At 38.5% G+C, this 14535-nt stretch overlaps 1 protein-coding gene and 1 long non-coding RNA gene across 2 annotated transcripts; both read right to left on the bottom strand.

Annotated features, from left to right (window-relative positions):
• Positions 1–8961: 8961 nt before the first annotated feature.
• LOC116046329 (vascular cell adhesion protein 1-like) lies at positions 8962–11170 on the bottom strand. Its single transcript, XM_036006284.1, has 6 exons — positions 11158–11170; positions 10240–10446; positions 9898–10152; positions 9694–9775; positions 9536–9575; positions 8962–9426 (listed from the first exon to the last, which is right to left on the bottom strand). Exons 1-6 carry the CDS (start codon positions 11168–11170, stop codon positions 9181–9183), a joined length of 843 nt encoding a protein of 280 aa, XP_035862177.1. The 3' UTR covers positions 8962–9180.
• Positions 11171–13344: 2174 nt separating this feature from the next.
• LOC116046287 lies at positions 13345–14308 on the bottom strand. The gene is made up of 3 exons (XR_004104096.2): positions 14179–14308; positions 13928–14003; positions 13345–13736 (listed from the first exon to the last, which is right to left on the bottom strand). It is a non-coding gene; the product is annotated as an uncharacterized LOC116046287 (long non-coding RNA).
• Between the last annotated feature and the right edge of the window lie 227 nt (positions 14309–14535).

The following is a 14535-nucleotide window of genomic DNA, read 5'->3' on the forward strand; positions in this document are numbered from 1 at the left end:
GGGCTATCAGGAAATGTATGCTGCAGGAATGTCACATAAATGTACATATTATTATATGACTAGAAAGACAAAAGAAAAAAACTAAATGGAAATTGAATCTCACAGAGAACAATAACTTATAAGACTGTTTGCTTTAGAAAACTGTCCTCCCAACTCTTGGCAATGTGAGCAATCAACACAAATAAAAAACTATTTCGATTTTTTTCCAACTGTGTACAATGGTGTGCAACAGGCTTTGTTTTCTCTCGTTCGGTGGGGGTGTCTCTTGTTTAACATCTTCTTGAGTCTCTGTTAGTGTTGTTGCACCTGTTATGGCAGGACAAATAACAGCTTTATCATCCTTATTGGTAGAAAGAATTTGTCACCTAATAAGTTCCCATCAAAGCTCCCGCCCACCTTCAACCTGAGCAGAGTCTAGTCAGCCGGAGAAACTGATAACACCTGTGTGGGGGTTCAGACAGACACACACACAGACACACACACACACACACACACACACACACACACACACACACACACACACACACACACACACACACACACACACACACACACACACACTCACACTCCATTTTAAGGCCCTCCTGCTTGTTTAAGGTTAGGGTGGTTATCTATTAGCTGAGGAGTAGCCTTTCTCCTGACATCACTTCATGTCCTTTTCCCTGTCAATAAGTCACATGACAGATGTAAAAAAAATAAATAAATAAATAAAATCTAATAATCCATGCTCAATGCACAACAGGCGCACGCCTTACAATACTTTCCAAATGCGCAAATGAGAACCTTGGCATTATTTATTCCAACTATGCTGTTATTATTTAAGCTTGTTTGTTCCACGTAAATTACACTGTAAACCCAGCTTTAGTTGTAATTAAACGTATTAGTGGTCACTACTTATTCTTTCATGTGTTGTTAAAAACCATATTCATTACTAAATCACATTAGTTGTTTGTAATAATCATCTTAAGCAGGGGCGATTCTAGGATCAGACCTTTAGGGGGGCTCAGCTCCCTAATGAGAATGTGACACGGATACAGTGTCACAGTGTTTATTGTTGCACCATGACCGAGACCCGGGGGGAGACTAATGGGGTCTGGGCAGTGAGGTAAAGTATGGTCAAACAGATCTATGCAGAGTACGTTGGAGAATACAATCTATACATTGTCATCCTTTCTCTTATACTGCAACTAATGTATAGAATACATTGTTCTTAAAACTATTCTGTAACAAAGAAAAAAACATATTTATCTGGATATTTAGTACAGCATGATATTTCATATTTATTATGTTTCAGCAAAAGTAAAGTAAATTTAGTAATGATTTTTAGTGAGGACTACTAATGTAAACTTGATTTGTCTATTGCAGCAACTTACCACTCTGTGATAATACAACTTGACCTGTTAAGTTTCACCTTTTGTTAAACTTTAATGCAACGGGTTCCCACCATGGATGTATTAAGAGTTTCCACGTACATTTTAACGGTGTACCAAAGATGAAGAAGATAGTCAGGAAGACCGCCTCTGATTGGTCGACACACTTAACCTGACAACATTCTGGGAGTCAAGATGGTCGGTACGACCATAGACTGTATATAAGAATGGACCAACAGATCCCGTTGCTCTGGACGGAGACCAGTGAAGGCCGTTAGAAGCACTTTTCCGGTGAGCACAGAGCGTTACTGCGCAGCCTCCAACTGAGAGAAACGACGTAAATGTGCCGTGAGCAACCTGTCTGAAAGTTGTAAGTCTTGCCAAGAGAAATCTCAATCATTCCCAATCTTGCAGAGACGGAGAGCGTAGGTATATGTAAGGAGATAACAAGGACACAGGCTAATTATTGCTAACTAAAATGCTAGTTAACATTAGTAATTACACTTAAACAGCTAATGTAAGTCGAAACTGCCTGCGAGCTTCTCCTCTACTATATGGTAATTCCTCTACTATGCGACAGTGAGTCGCATGGTTATGACACAATCATTAGCCTATTTTTACAAAAACCTATTTTTACAAAAACATGCTACGGAGCCATAACGTGAGGTACAAGGTAATGGAGCCTTTTCTACATTGTTGTGTTTCTTTACAAATAAACAATGGACAAATAGAGTCTTTAAACGCTTCAGATGTAAAGTTATTTGCTGTCAAAGTGGCGCCAAAATGAATGGCAGTCAATGGAATGCTAACAGGGGGTGATCGCTTTGTAGCATTAAAATGGCGCCATAGGAGGTTCGCGGTCCGAGGAGAGGCTTACCCCCTTGGGTACGACGGAGCATTAAGGTCGTGACACACCAACCAGACGGCCGACCCTCGGCAGAAAAATAATACGTCTCCCCGTAATACGTCTCCATAACAGCAGGCGGCGCTAATCTGTATTGTCACCCAAAAATGAAAACCTGCAGCAGATTGGGTGAACGCGTCACATGAGTCTGGTTTCTCCGGAAATTCTCTGGAATTATTGTGCAAAGTCTTCGAGAAGACATAGCATAGCATACATTTATAGCTCTTTGGCCAATCCCATTAAAAGGATAATACATTCAAATTGGAATCTTATCAAGAGTGATCCTGTGCTTAGAGAGGTGTTTTCTGCACCTCCAAAAATTAGCTTTAAGAGGGCTCCCACACTACGCCATTAGTTAGGTTAGTACCAAGTCATCTTCCTGCCAAAAAACAGATTACTTGGCTTCACAGACAGTTAAAAGGTACTTACAAATGTGGGTCTTGCAATCATTGTTCCAACATTAAAGAATGCAAACAATTCTGTGATTTCAAGACAAACAAGATGTATAACATAAAAGCATTCATTAATTGTAACACTACTTTTGTGGTATATAAGTTATCATGTAAATGTGGATGCTTCTACGTAGGCCGGACTAAGAGACGTCTCAAAGACAGAGTATCCGAGCACAAAAATGCCATTAGAAAAGCCAATTTGGATTTCCAAAACACTTCCAAAATGTGCACAACAGTAATCCAGAAGGCCTAATGGTTGAGGGTTTAGAAACGATCAAAAAGAACATTCGGGGTGGTGACCGATTAAAATTACTTTTACAGAGAGAAACATTTTATATATACACTTTACAGGCCACAGTGTACCCTGGGTTGAATGAAGAAATATATTTCACTCCTTTCCTCTGATCATTTTCTCTGTATATATTTGTTTGGGCTTAACTTGCAATGTAGCTACCTAGTGGACTCTCTCTGTATGTGGATAATTACTATGTATAGCCACTTAGTGAACTGTTCTTTGTTTTGTTTATTTTGTTTTTTTGTTCTTTTGCATGTGCACATTTACAGCCAGCCCCCTAGTGGATTGTTTTGGCATGTTTTTATGTGGTAACTCATCATGTCACTCCAATTAGCCTACACAAAAGGGAGTTTGTCTGGGAAGCACACCCTTCTATGCCGCTATGCGTGGGTTGCTTCTCCCTATGTCTTTTAAAATTTCTGTTATGAAATAGCCAGTAAAATAAAGGCTTTTTAAATAATTTTGAAGAAGAGTGCCTTGGATTTTCCCTTTTTCTTTTCTACACTTAATTGAATTCCCGACCCCAAAGAGCACCTTCAAACATTTGACTGAACTTCCTGAGCACCCTGGACTTTTGTGTCTTTCCTCAAGAAGACACTTTAGTTTCAGGCTGAAATACAAAGCTTCTGGAAGGCCTAGGATCACACAGAGGCCCTCTTTGGAAAGCACCAGTTTTTACTTTTCAGGCTAAACAAAGTGAATGACGCTAGCTTGAAGCATTAGGAGATTTCATTATTTATTTTGGGGTCGAAAATTTGAGTGATCCATGTAGATAAAGGTCTGGATGATCTACGTGCGGAATTACTCATTTCAAACATGCACCTATTATAACTATTGTGGTAACTGACTAAGCTGGTGAAGTTACATTTACTGGATCAGGGAAGGTATTTGTGTTTGGTTCTGTCAAATGTTCATCAGAAATAAAATTTGTGCTTTTTTGCAGCACACACTTTAATAGGGGATTCTTTTTAATTTCACATTAACATGGGCAACTAAACAGTCGGAAAATGTTCTATGTCAAAGAATAAATAGTCAATAAATAAACACTAAACACAATTCTAGACTTAAGACATTTTGTTGCAGAAAGCTGTGTGTTGCTACAGTCGCTATGACGATCCTGCAGAAGAACTTGTTAACAAAACCCAGCCAACAAAGTTCTCCTTTTCTTACTTCTAGTTCTCAGCTTTTTGTCAACGCTCTGGTCCATCAGCCACACACAGATATAGTTGTATTTTCATTTACAGTATCAAAACATCAAATACTGTAAATATACTGTTTAAGTGGAAATTAAAGATAGAACTGTGAGTTATGAGGTGTCTAAGTCTCCTTGTAGAACTGAAATAACATCTAATAATACAACGTCTGATGCCTCCATGTTTTCTAAAGTGTTATCAACCACAGCCTATTTCACACATGTACAGTAGGTGCCAGTGTTCATGCTGATCTGTATCACTGCTGCTCTGCATTACAGCTCTGATGAGACAACTTGATTAAAATACTTTGTTCACTTGAAATGCTTTTGATGTTTTTAATTCAGCAGTCATCTACACATGTACATAAAAACAAAAATGAAACAAGTGACCAAAATCCACAGTTTTTGCTTCCACATCCCCTGAAATATCTTTTAACTGTTCTGTTGTCTTAATGATACATTTGTACAGGCAAAGAAAACTGAAGCAAAGAAAAATAACTATAATAATGCAATAAATCAGCACAATCTTACACAAACTAATGATGAAGCTACAGTATATTATATTTATGTTATCTTCTGTCCTCTTTGCACTCTGTCCTTTGTTCATCTTACCAATATTCAGAAAAGTAAAGCCATTTAATATGTAAGATTGGGAGGAATAAGAAATAGAGAAATATTCCATCCATGGTGATCATGATGTCTTCCTCTTCTCCTTCATGATGCTTGAATCTCAATCACTCTGTTGACGTAGTCTTCTTCTCCTGCGTCCTGTGGAAATATAACAACACAGAGAGAGTGGTGTTAGAGCTCTGCAGTCAGTTTACTGCAGCTCAAAGAGAAATGCCAGCAACACAAGACGAGATGGGAGTGAGAATATGTTGGTTGTTGAAAGAATAATGATTCAAGATTCAAAATCCTTCATTAATCCCACAATGGGGAAATTCACACTGTTGCAGCAGCAAGGGATAAGAGGAAAAGTGGAAAAGTAGAAGACACACGTTAACACACAGTAATAAATATAATTAAAGAAAGTAAATAGTAAATAGTAAAATGTATCTACAGTAATTGCACATGTCACATGTTTTATTGTATGTTTTATCAGCCCTGGTGTGTGTGTTTTGTCCATGTGGTCTACTGAGAGCAGTGCTGATTGTACAGTCTGACAGCAGCAGGCAGGAAAGACCTGCGGTATCTCTCTGTGACGCAGCGCGGGTGCAGCAGCCTGTCACTGAAGGAGCTGTTCAGTACTAACAGAGTGTCCTACATGGGGTGGGAGGAGTCGTCCATCATGGAGGATAATTTAGCCACTATCCTCCTGTCTCCCAACTCCTCCACGGCATCAAGGGGGGCAACCAGGAACAGAGCTGGCCTTCTTAATCAGCCTGTCCAGTCTTTTCCTGTCTGCCACTGCAATGCCACTGCCCCAGCAGACCACTCCATAGAGAATGGCTGATGTAGCTGTAGCTTACCTTCACTGGTTTGTTGCAGCATCGTGATCTCAACTAAGATGATGAGTGTACTGTAGAGCGTTATGATTCCCAAGATCTTCACTGTAACATAGACATCAACCCCAAACTCTGGATTATCTGGAACAAGACAGCATGGTCACCTTCTCCTTAATGGAAAATGGTTCTGTTCTAAAAGTTTATGAACTTAAATTCCTTCTGTGAGCCTCAAATGTAAACAGTTTTATTAAGTTTATTTGTACAGCATCCTTTCATAAAGGTGCATTCAAACGTGTTTAACAGGGTACTCAAAGAAGAAACAGAAAAGAGAGAGCAGACTATTTTGAAATAGTAATTCAGAAAGATGCTTTTCAATAATCAAAGCATTTTTTAAACAAAGCAGGAACTCAACCAAAACCAACAAATAAAAGTGGAGTTCATGAGAAGCAGCAAAATAAGAAACTCTGTGGGTTAAAAAGTTCAAACATAAAAAGCAGTAACATTTGACCTTACCAAACGAGCCCGCAGCTGAAACAGAGAAACAATCAGTCCCAATGTGTGAGTTTCAGCAGAACTGCAACAGAACCAGTACCAGACTTCCCTGCTAAGCTGTTGTGATAGAAAAGCAAACAGACTTGCTGTTTGAAGCTAGATATGAAGTGACTGAAACACTGCAGAAATACAACAAGTCTTCACCCTTCCTCTTCACACCCTGTGAGTGAGGAAGTCAGCTTTTGTGGCAGATTGAGCTCATCAGGTTGAAAATAAGTTATTTATTCTAAAGATTATTTTTCACATGACTCACTGAAAGCCTTTTTCCTTTGTTTTCTTTTGTAGTACATGCTACGTTAATCATAATAATGACATTGAAAAATAGAAATATGAGCTTCACGTATTGACACATGAAGTTAAGATGAACAGTAGTTATAAAATTCAGACATGAAAAAGAGGGTGTTTCATTACCAGTTACTTCTGTTATTACAAAGGAGTATGATTTGAGACCATCAGTTCAGATAGCCAGTGTTTTATTAGACACATATGAAAGAATAGTGCATTCAGATCAGGGAACATTGTCTTTTGTGGTAACAGACACAGCTGGAGAAGCTTTTAAATAGAGGATTATCATTTTATAACTTATTATTTATATTATTTGAGGTGTTCCATGTCAAAGAATAAATATTCAATAAATGGACAAAAACCTATTCTGGACTGATGAAGACATTTTGCTGCAGAGAGCTGTGTGAGTTGCTATGACAATCCTGTACAAGGACTTGTTGAGCAAACCCGGCCAACCAACTTTCCCTGTTTGCTTGTAGTTCTGAGCGTTTTCTCAACACTCTGGTCATGATGACATCCCACCACTTCGTCTTTGTAACAGGGGCAGGAACCAAATGCAGATAGTTCAGGCAGACAGGAAGAGTTCAGGGATTAATTGGCCAAAAGAAAATACAAACACTGACTGACATTGATAGCAAGTCTGAACGGTAATAACTGAGGATCCACAGGTGATCAGGAATGGAGCAGGTATGAGCTACAGGCAGACAGGTACAGGATGAGTGCACAGGTTCAGGTGGCTAGAAAACAAGGGCACGAAGCAACACTGACAATCCGGCGGGGAATGAGTATGTGACTGGGACAGGTGGGAGAGTCTGAAGCTTACAGTCTATGATCTGAAGACATCTGGTGGATGGATGGAGAATGGCAATGCAGAGGACTGGGGAAGTGAGAAGTGGCTGGAGACAGGGACCTACACATGTATCTAAACACAAATGATAGAAAAAATGATAACAATTCATACTCTCTGCTTCCTTGTCGACTGAAATATCTAGTTTTGATTGTTCTTCTGTGGAAAATATTTGTTTGCATACAAAGTAAACACCATTTTAGCTTTAGTGTGTAACTTTGTTATATTAATGAACGTCTGTTACATTCAAGCCATTGCCGAATAAGCTGATACAAAGCTAACTAAGCCCAGCAGCACGGTGGCCCAATGGTTAGCACTGTAGCCGGGTGCTCTGGTTTCCCCCAGCATTAAAATCATGTTCCCCTCCCTCGCTACCAAGCTGATGTGTGGTGAGTGTCTGGCGTCGTAAGCCTCCGTGCATTGGTGGTGGTAGAGAGTAGTCCCCCCCCCGAAGCGCTTTGAGTGTCTATGATAAAGCGCTATATAAATGTAATGAATTATTATAATTATTATTGTCAGATTTACAAGTTGATTCATATATTTGAGTTAACTTATAAAAATGTATTTTATAATATTTATACACTTAACTATTTACATATTTGTGTTTAAACATTCAGTACTTAGCATGTTTACATGTCTAATTATTTACATCAGCAGTTAAGAATCTACCTCTGTGGATTTCCTCACATTTACCTGAGTCTACGTTCTGGTTGCGTCTGATTGGTTAGTTCAGCTACATGTGATTAAGTAAAACAAGGAAGTGTTGTCGTTGTGGAGCTGATGAAGTGTGAAGAACAGTAAAGTGCTGCATAACAACGTTATCCAGCCGTTCCTTCTTATTTAGAGTGATACAACCACCATATATCGAACCCTCAGGTTACATTATTATCAGCTCCACAATACTCTCTCTCTCTCTGTATTTCTCAGTATATCTATGTTCAGGAGATTGTGTTGTCTGGGGACTTTCGCGCACAGAAGCTTGAGTGAAGATAATGAAGAGTCCATCATGTTTCATTAATCCTCCGTGTCCTACTTGGCTACTAGTAACTGTGTGGAGGAGGGGTGGGGGTGGTGCGCGATCACGGAAGGCTTGTATGATGTGGATGCACCGACTGTGTTGTTGTCATTACTAAGAATTCCTCATGGGGGAGACATAAACTATGCACTATAGCTCTAAGGGGAAGAAAAATAATGACAAAATGGAAAGTTGGCAAAAAAACAAATAAAGCGTATTTGTTTGTGTTATCCTCCATAAAGGAACATGAGAAAACATCTGTCCTTGTTGCACCGCTGGCAGAAAGAAGTATTTCATGTTAAGAAAGATTTATATTGAAATGTCCATCTTGTGGTCATCTCGCCAATCTTTTACAAAAAAATATTATTTAATATGTACAGGCCTGGACAAAGTTGTGATCCACCACAATTGGTATTGAAGAAACTTGCTGAAGTGTAGAGTAGTGAAGATATGTAATATTTCTTTAGGGAGGATTGACCTGCATCACTAACAGCCTAACACCAGGGTCGATAAAAAAAATAAATCCTTTTTTAATCCAAAATGATTCCCTTACTGAAATTGAATAAACAAAATTCATACTCAAAGACATGTCAGGTCATAGTTCATTATTTAAAGCTTTGGGACTTTTATTTGCACACAACTGACATAAATACCAAATCACACACAAACAGCTGTGTGAGTTCAGCACACACGTATATGAACATGTTAATAACTGCAGGATGGGAAGGTTTAGTGGCTCTCCATTGAACTGTAGGCAGCGAAGAGAACATTAAGGCACATGGAATTGTACAGGAATGTATTTTCTGTCTTTTAACAACAGCACTCATTTTTTCTTCACTTGAGCATAGAGATCCTCTGGGCCGTCAGCAGTCTGTGTTCGGCTGTTTGCTGTCTGGGACACTTTGACCTGTGCATACAGCGTGTCCTGCTGCTGTCCTCTGTCCTGCTCCGAGGACGAGGACAGTTCAGGTCTCCGCCTGGAGAAGTCCATCTCTCCATAATGCATGTCTTCTTCTTCTTGTGTTTTTCTTGCTGGCTCTTTAACAGTCAGCTCTTCAGCTGTTTGACTCTGTAATAAAAAAAAACAAAAAAAAACAGGAAGTGTTGTGAGGTGAACCTTAATAATCAATAATTCACAACACAGCGGTATTGTACGGGGAGGTTTAGTTTGTTCTCACCTGAGTCTGTTGTGCAGTTGGATGTGTCGACTTTAAGCGCCTAGAGGACATTCGATTAATCATACTGTGTTTAGGTTCAATATACAGTGTGCCAGTAAAATGTAAAATGAGTGCCATTAACTGAGTCAAGACATTTGTCTTTAATTTGTGATACTTACCAAACACAGACAGCCAGGCAGAGGAGTATGACGATCCCAATGATTCCTCCTAGAATTGGTCCCAATTGAGAGCTAACTTCACCTAAAGACAGGACAACAAAACCAACGTCAGTGACTAAAAGATGTACAACATCAACAACACAAGATGTAAAACATGTAACAATATTAATGCAGCATTGTGGAGGTTCCACCTTTTGCATTTACCTTTAAAATTAAGATGGATTATTGATGTTTCATTACCAAGATCATTGGTGGCAACACAGTAATACACTCTTCCATCTGTCACATTGAAGCTGTAAAAGTCTCCTTCAGCTACACTGATGGCTCCGTCTTTGCTGTTCTTGAACCAGCTGAAGCTGGCGGGAGGCTTGGCTCTGCTGGAGCAGGTCAGGTTCACCCAGCTACCTGCTGACACCAAACCTGATGGACTGATGGACACTGAGGTGTTCTTGGGAGCATCTGAGGAAAATGTGAGATTAACTTTATTCATTAAAATCAGCACATGATGAGCTGACAGGATCCAATAACAAACACTGGTTGTCTTACATGAAACATTGAGAGTCTTTCTCTCCTCTGCTGTCTTGACTTCTCTTCCTTCATTCACAGGATATGTGGCAGAACAGTTGATGGTAAATCCATCATGTGTGTCTGACAGAGTGATGTTCTTCTGGATTTTAGTTGTGAAGGTGTGATCTGTGTTCTCCTCTATGTTGTTGTGAGGGTCTTGTTGGAGATTCCAGGTGAGTTTAGTTTCTGTAGGGGAGGGGCGGTGTCATTTGAACTGTTTGGTTGCGATGCAAAGGCTCATGGGAAAAAAATGTTCTGAACGGTTTCTGTCCCAGTGAAAGTGTGTTATAATAATGTTCTGTTATTGTTTTGGGTGAGCATTTATGTAATCTGGGTTTTAGTTTAGAATGGTTGATTTAGTGTTCATGTTTATCTACATTTATTGTTGACCGAGACCCGGGGGGGGGGGGACTAATGGGGTCTGGGCAGCAAGAAGAATCCAGTGGCATATACACAGATTGGGCACTAGTAAATCTGTCTCCTACGTGAAACTTACCACGCAGTACAATACATTGGAAAATTACAATGTGCATATGGATAGTATTTTGTTATTAGTTTTGGATCAAATTAATTGAATATGTTGTTCTTAAAGTCACACTGTCATAAAGGAAAAACAATATTTATACGAATAAATTATTTTTCTAGTTGATAAGTTGCCTAATGTTTTATATTTGTCATGTTTCTTTGCATGTTTAAAGCTATGGGGCGTAGTTCCTGTCTCCTCATTAGGGATTCAAAGTAATGACAACAAAACTGTCGGCGCGTCCACATGGTACAAACCTTTCGTGATCATGTACCACCCCCACCCCTCCTCCACGCAGTTGCTAGTAGCCGAGGAGGACACTCAGGTCATTATCTTCGCTTGATTTTTGTTTTGATTCTACGCTCAAAAGTCACCAGACGACACCATGTTCTGAACATAGCTATACTGAAAAGTACAGAGAGAGTTGTGTGGAGCTGATAGTCTTAATTAGTTTTGTATCAACTCATTTGGCAATAGCTTGAATGTAACGGACGTTCTTTAATATTAAAAAGTTACGTGCTAAATCTTCAACTTAACATGCTTATTTTAGACAACAAGACTCCAAAAAATAATGTATGTTTACTGATGATTTTTAGTGATGACTACTAATGTAAACTTGATTTGTCTACTGCACATGTGTCAAACTCAAGGCCCGTGGGCCAAATCCGGCCCCTTGCAGATTTAGATCCGGCCCATATATCAATTTGGGTTCACAATAAATTTTGGCCTGCCTAGTTGTGCGCCAAACTAAAAACACAGGAAAGTGTTTTTTAAACTGCAATTCCCTGACATTGAAAGCAGAATATGGCAGATTTGCTGACTCTGAGAAACAGGTTGTTGTTAAAAAAAATTATCATTGTTTTTGCTTGATTTGCTAAATTCTATGATGGCTAAGGAACTCTTTTGATGACTTTTGTAGGGCTTTATGTCAACAAAAAGCATACAAAAATGTCGGAAAAAGCAACAAATTTACAAAAAGGTGACAAATGTCTGAGAAAGCCACAAAAAAGTTGGAACAAAAACAACAAAAATGAGGAAAAAAACTACCAAAATGTAAAAAAAAAAAAAAGTAACAAAAGCACGTCAATAAACTCTACATGTCTGGCCCTCGGTGTGATTCTCTTTTTCCAGTGTGGCTCTCAGTGAAAATGAGTTTGACACCCCTGATCTACTGCATCAACTTACCACTCTGTGTTACAACTTGACCTGATAAGTTTCACCTTGTGTAAAAACTAAGACGGTTTAAGGCAACGGGTTTCCACGCAAATGTTTTAGTCAAGGCAACTAATTGAGATAACAGTGTAGTTACTCTACAGATTGAGATTTTACATACACACATATGATAAGAGTATATATCTAGTATATTTTTTGGCTTGGGATCCCTTATTAAAAGCATTGTTTGTTCGGGGCGTCTTGTCATGGTTCTGATGTTTGAATTGTTGGCTCCACCAAAACGTCATTTCCCCTCTCAACTTCTCACATGGTTTCATTTCAATGAAGCAAAACTCTCCAATATTTCACAATAAAATAAAGATGAAAGAAAAGTCCAAAATGTGAACACAGATTTGTGTCGCATACATTTCTTTTTTTTCCCATTATCATCACAACCCCTTAGATTTATCTTTTGACCCTTTGTAAGGAGTAACATAAACAGTAAACTTAGAAAAATGAATGTAATGTTGCCCATCACTGATGGTAAATAGTCCAAATAGCATGGCAAACACATGGAACTTGCCCTTCTCAAGTGTCAAATGCAAAGTTTGGCATTTACAGGCAACTTTCTCATGGGACTATTATTAATGTATGTACTGTATATTACAGTCACATGCAAACCAATGACTCTGATCACAGACTGGTTTCTGATACTGTTGATCATCCTACAGCAGATATCAGTGGTGGAAGAAGTATTCAGATCCTTTACTAAGATAAAAGTACTAATACCACACTGTAAAGATACTCTGTTAGAAGTAAAAGCCCTGCATTGAAAATATTACTAAGTAAAGTATGTAAGTATCATCAGGAAAATGTCCTTAAAGTATTAAAAGTAAAAGAACTAAATGCAGAAAAATCCACACATTTTAGAAACTGGAAACGATCCAAACAGATCTGTTAATCACCTAAGTGTTTAATCGGCTAATCATTTCAGATGGACTGGTAGGCCTGTATCATGTTGGGTAGTTTTATTTATAATAAAACATCATATTTTATAAACTAAATGATTTTTGTGTGCAAAAATCTTAATTTGTAAAGTAACTAAAGCTGTCAGATGAATGTTGTGGAGTAAAAAGTACAATATTTCTCTCTGAAATGTAGCAGTAGTAGAAGTAGAAAGTGGCATAAAAAAAAAACTCAAGTAAAGTACAAGTACCTCAACATTTGGACTAAAGTACAGTACTTGAATAAATGTACTTAGGTACATTCTACCACTGGCAGATATTTACGTTCACATTGAAGGTTAGGTTCACTGTGTTTGCTGTTTACACCAAAACTGCAACTGATTTTTTTCTATCTATCTATTCCATCAGTCTATATAATATAGACTGATGGATAAAAAACAAAACTCTCTTACCGTTAACTGTAATTCGAAGAGAATCACAAACAGCTGTTGCCAGAAATGGCCTGTTCTCAATTCTGAAGAAGTATGTGTCTGTGTAACTTGTGATTAAACTGGAAAACAAGGTGGTGCATTGTTTCTGACTCAGGTCTCCGGTAATCTTCATTGGATAGATATTATTCACCCTGCTGCTGTTGAAAATCACATTGTCTGTTTTGTCGCTAAAATGTAAATCATTTATAATCCACACTCCAAAGGTTGTTGTTGGGCTGTCGAAGTCCTGATCTGGTTTAGCACTAAAGTTACATGGGATTAGCAGACAAGATCCATTCAGTGCTTCCATGTTCTTTGGTGCAGTAATGAATAGGGATGTCTCTTTAGAACAACCAGCCAGAGCACCTGTGAAACAGACTCATGATGAACAAATTGTGGAGCAAAATCTGCATGAAACACAAACTACAATTCAGCAGCAGCATGTTAGCTCCTTTTTCCTTTTAACAATGTCAATGTAAAACATTTCACTTTGCAGTCAGAACATGAACAGTTGGAAAAAGGAACGTCTCCAAATAAAAGTGACTGAACAAACTCACTTGAAACAAAGAAGACACTCAGCAACATGTTGGCGGTCACCATTTTCACAGACTGGACTGCAATGACACTCATCATCTGGATTTACAAACACAATAATGCAGTATCTTTTATGAAGCATTCAACACGATCTGTACAACCACAATTTACTGTGTGTTAAGTAACTGAGCGTCACAAGTCTGTAAACTGCAAATGAGTTAAACTCTCTGGGTTAGATAAGAAGTAAAACCAGCAAATAATGTTGTCTTCTTACCAAAGAAGCCCAAATCAAAAAGAGAAGGGCAATCAGATCCTTTGGTTGGCAGTTCCTACGTGAAAATGGTTAAGTGCATAAATGTTAACAGTTCAACCAACTTCCCTTTATAGCTGTCGTAATTCAAAACCAAGTCAATGATTTAAGAACACAGTGCAAGTGCAGTTGGCTTTTATATCAGAGAAATTGAAGAAGTTCTCAGTGAGTCTATATGCTCTACAATCTTTATATGTTACACAATTCTCAATAATAATGATAATAATAGTAATTCATGATAGTGAAGTGAATTTAAACATAAATGAACTACCACAGTGTTGTTGCTGACTTGTGTACAGTGACTGTGACTTGACTGATCAC

Source organism: Sander lucioperca, chromosome 1 (assembly GCF_008315115.2).
Source record: "Sander lucioperca isolate FBNREF2018 chromosome 1, SLUC_FBN_1.2, whole genome shotgun sequence".
NCBI lineage: Eukaryota > Metazoa > Chordata > Actinopteri > Perciformes > Percidae > Sander > Sander lucioperca.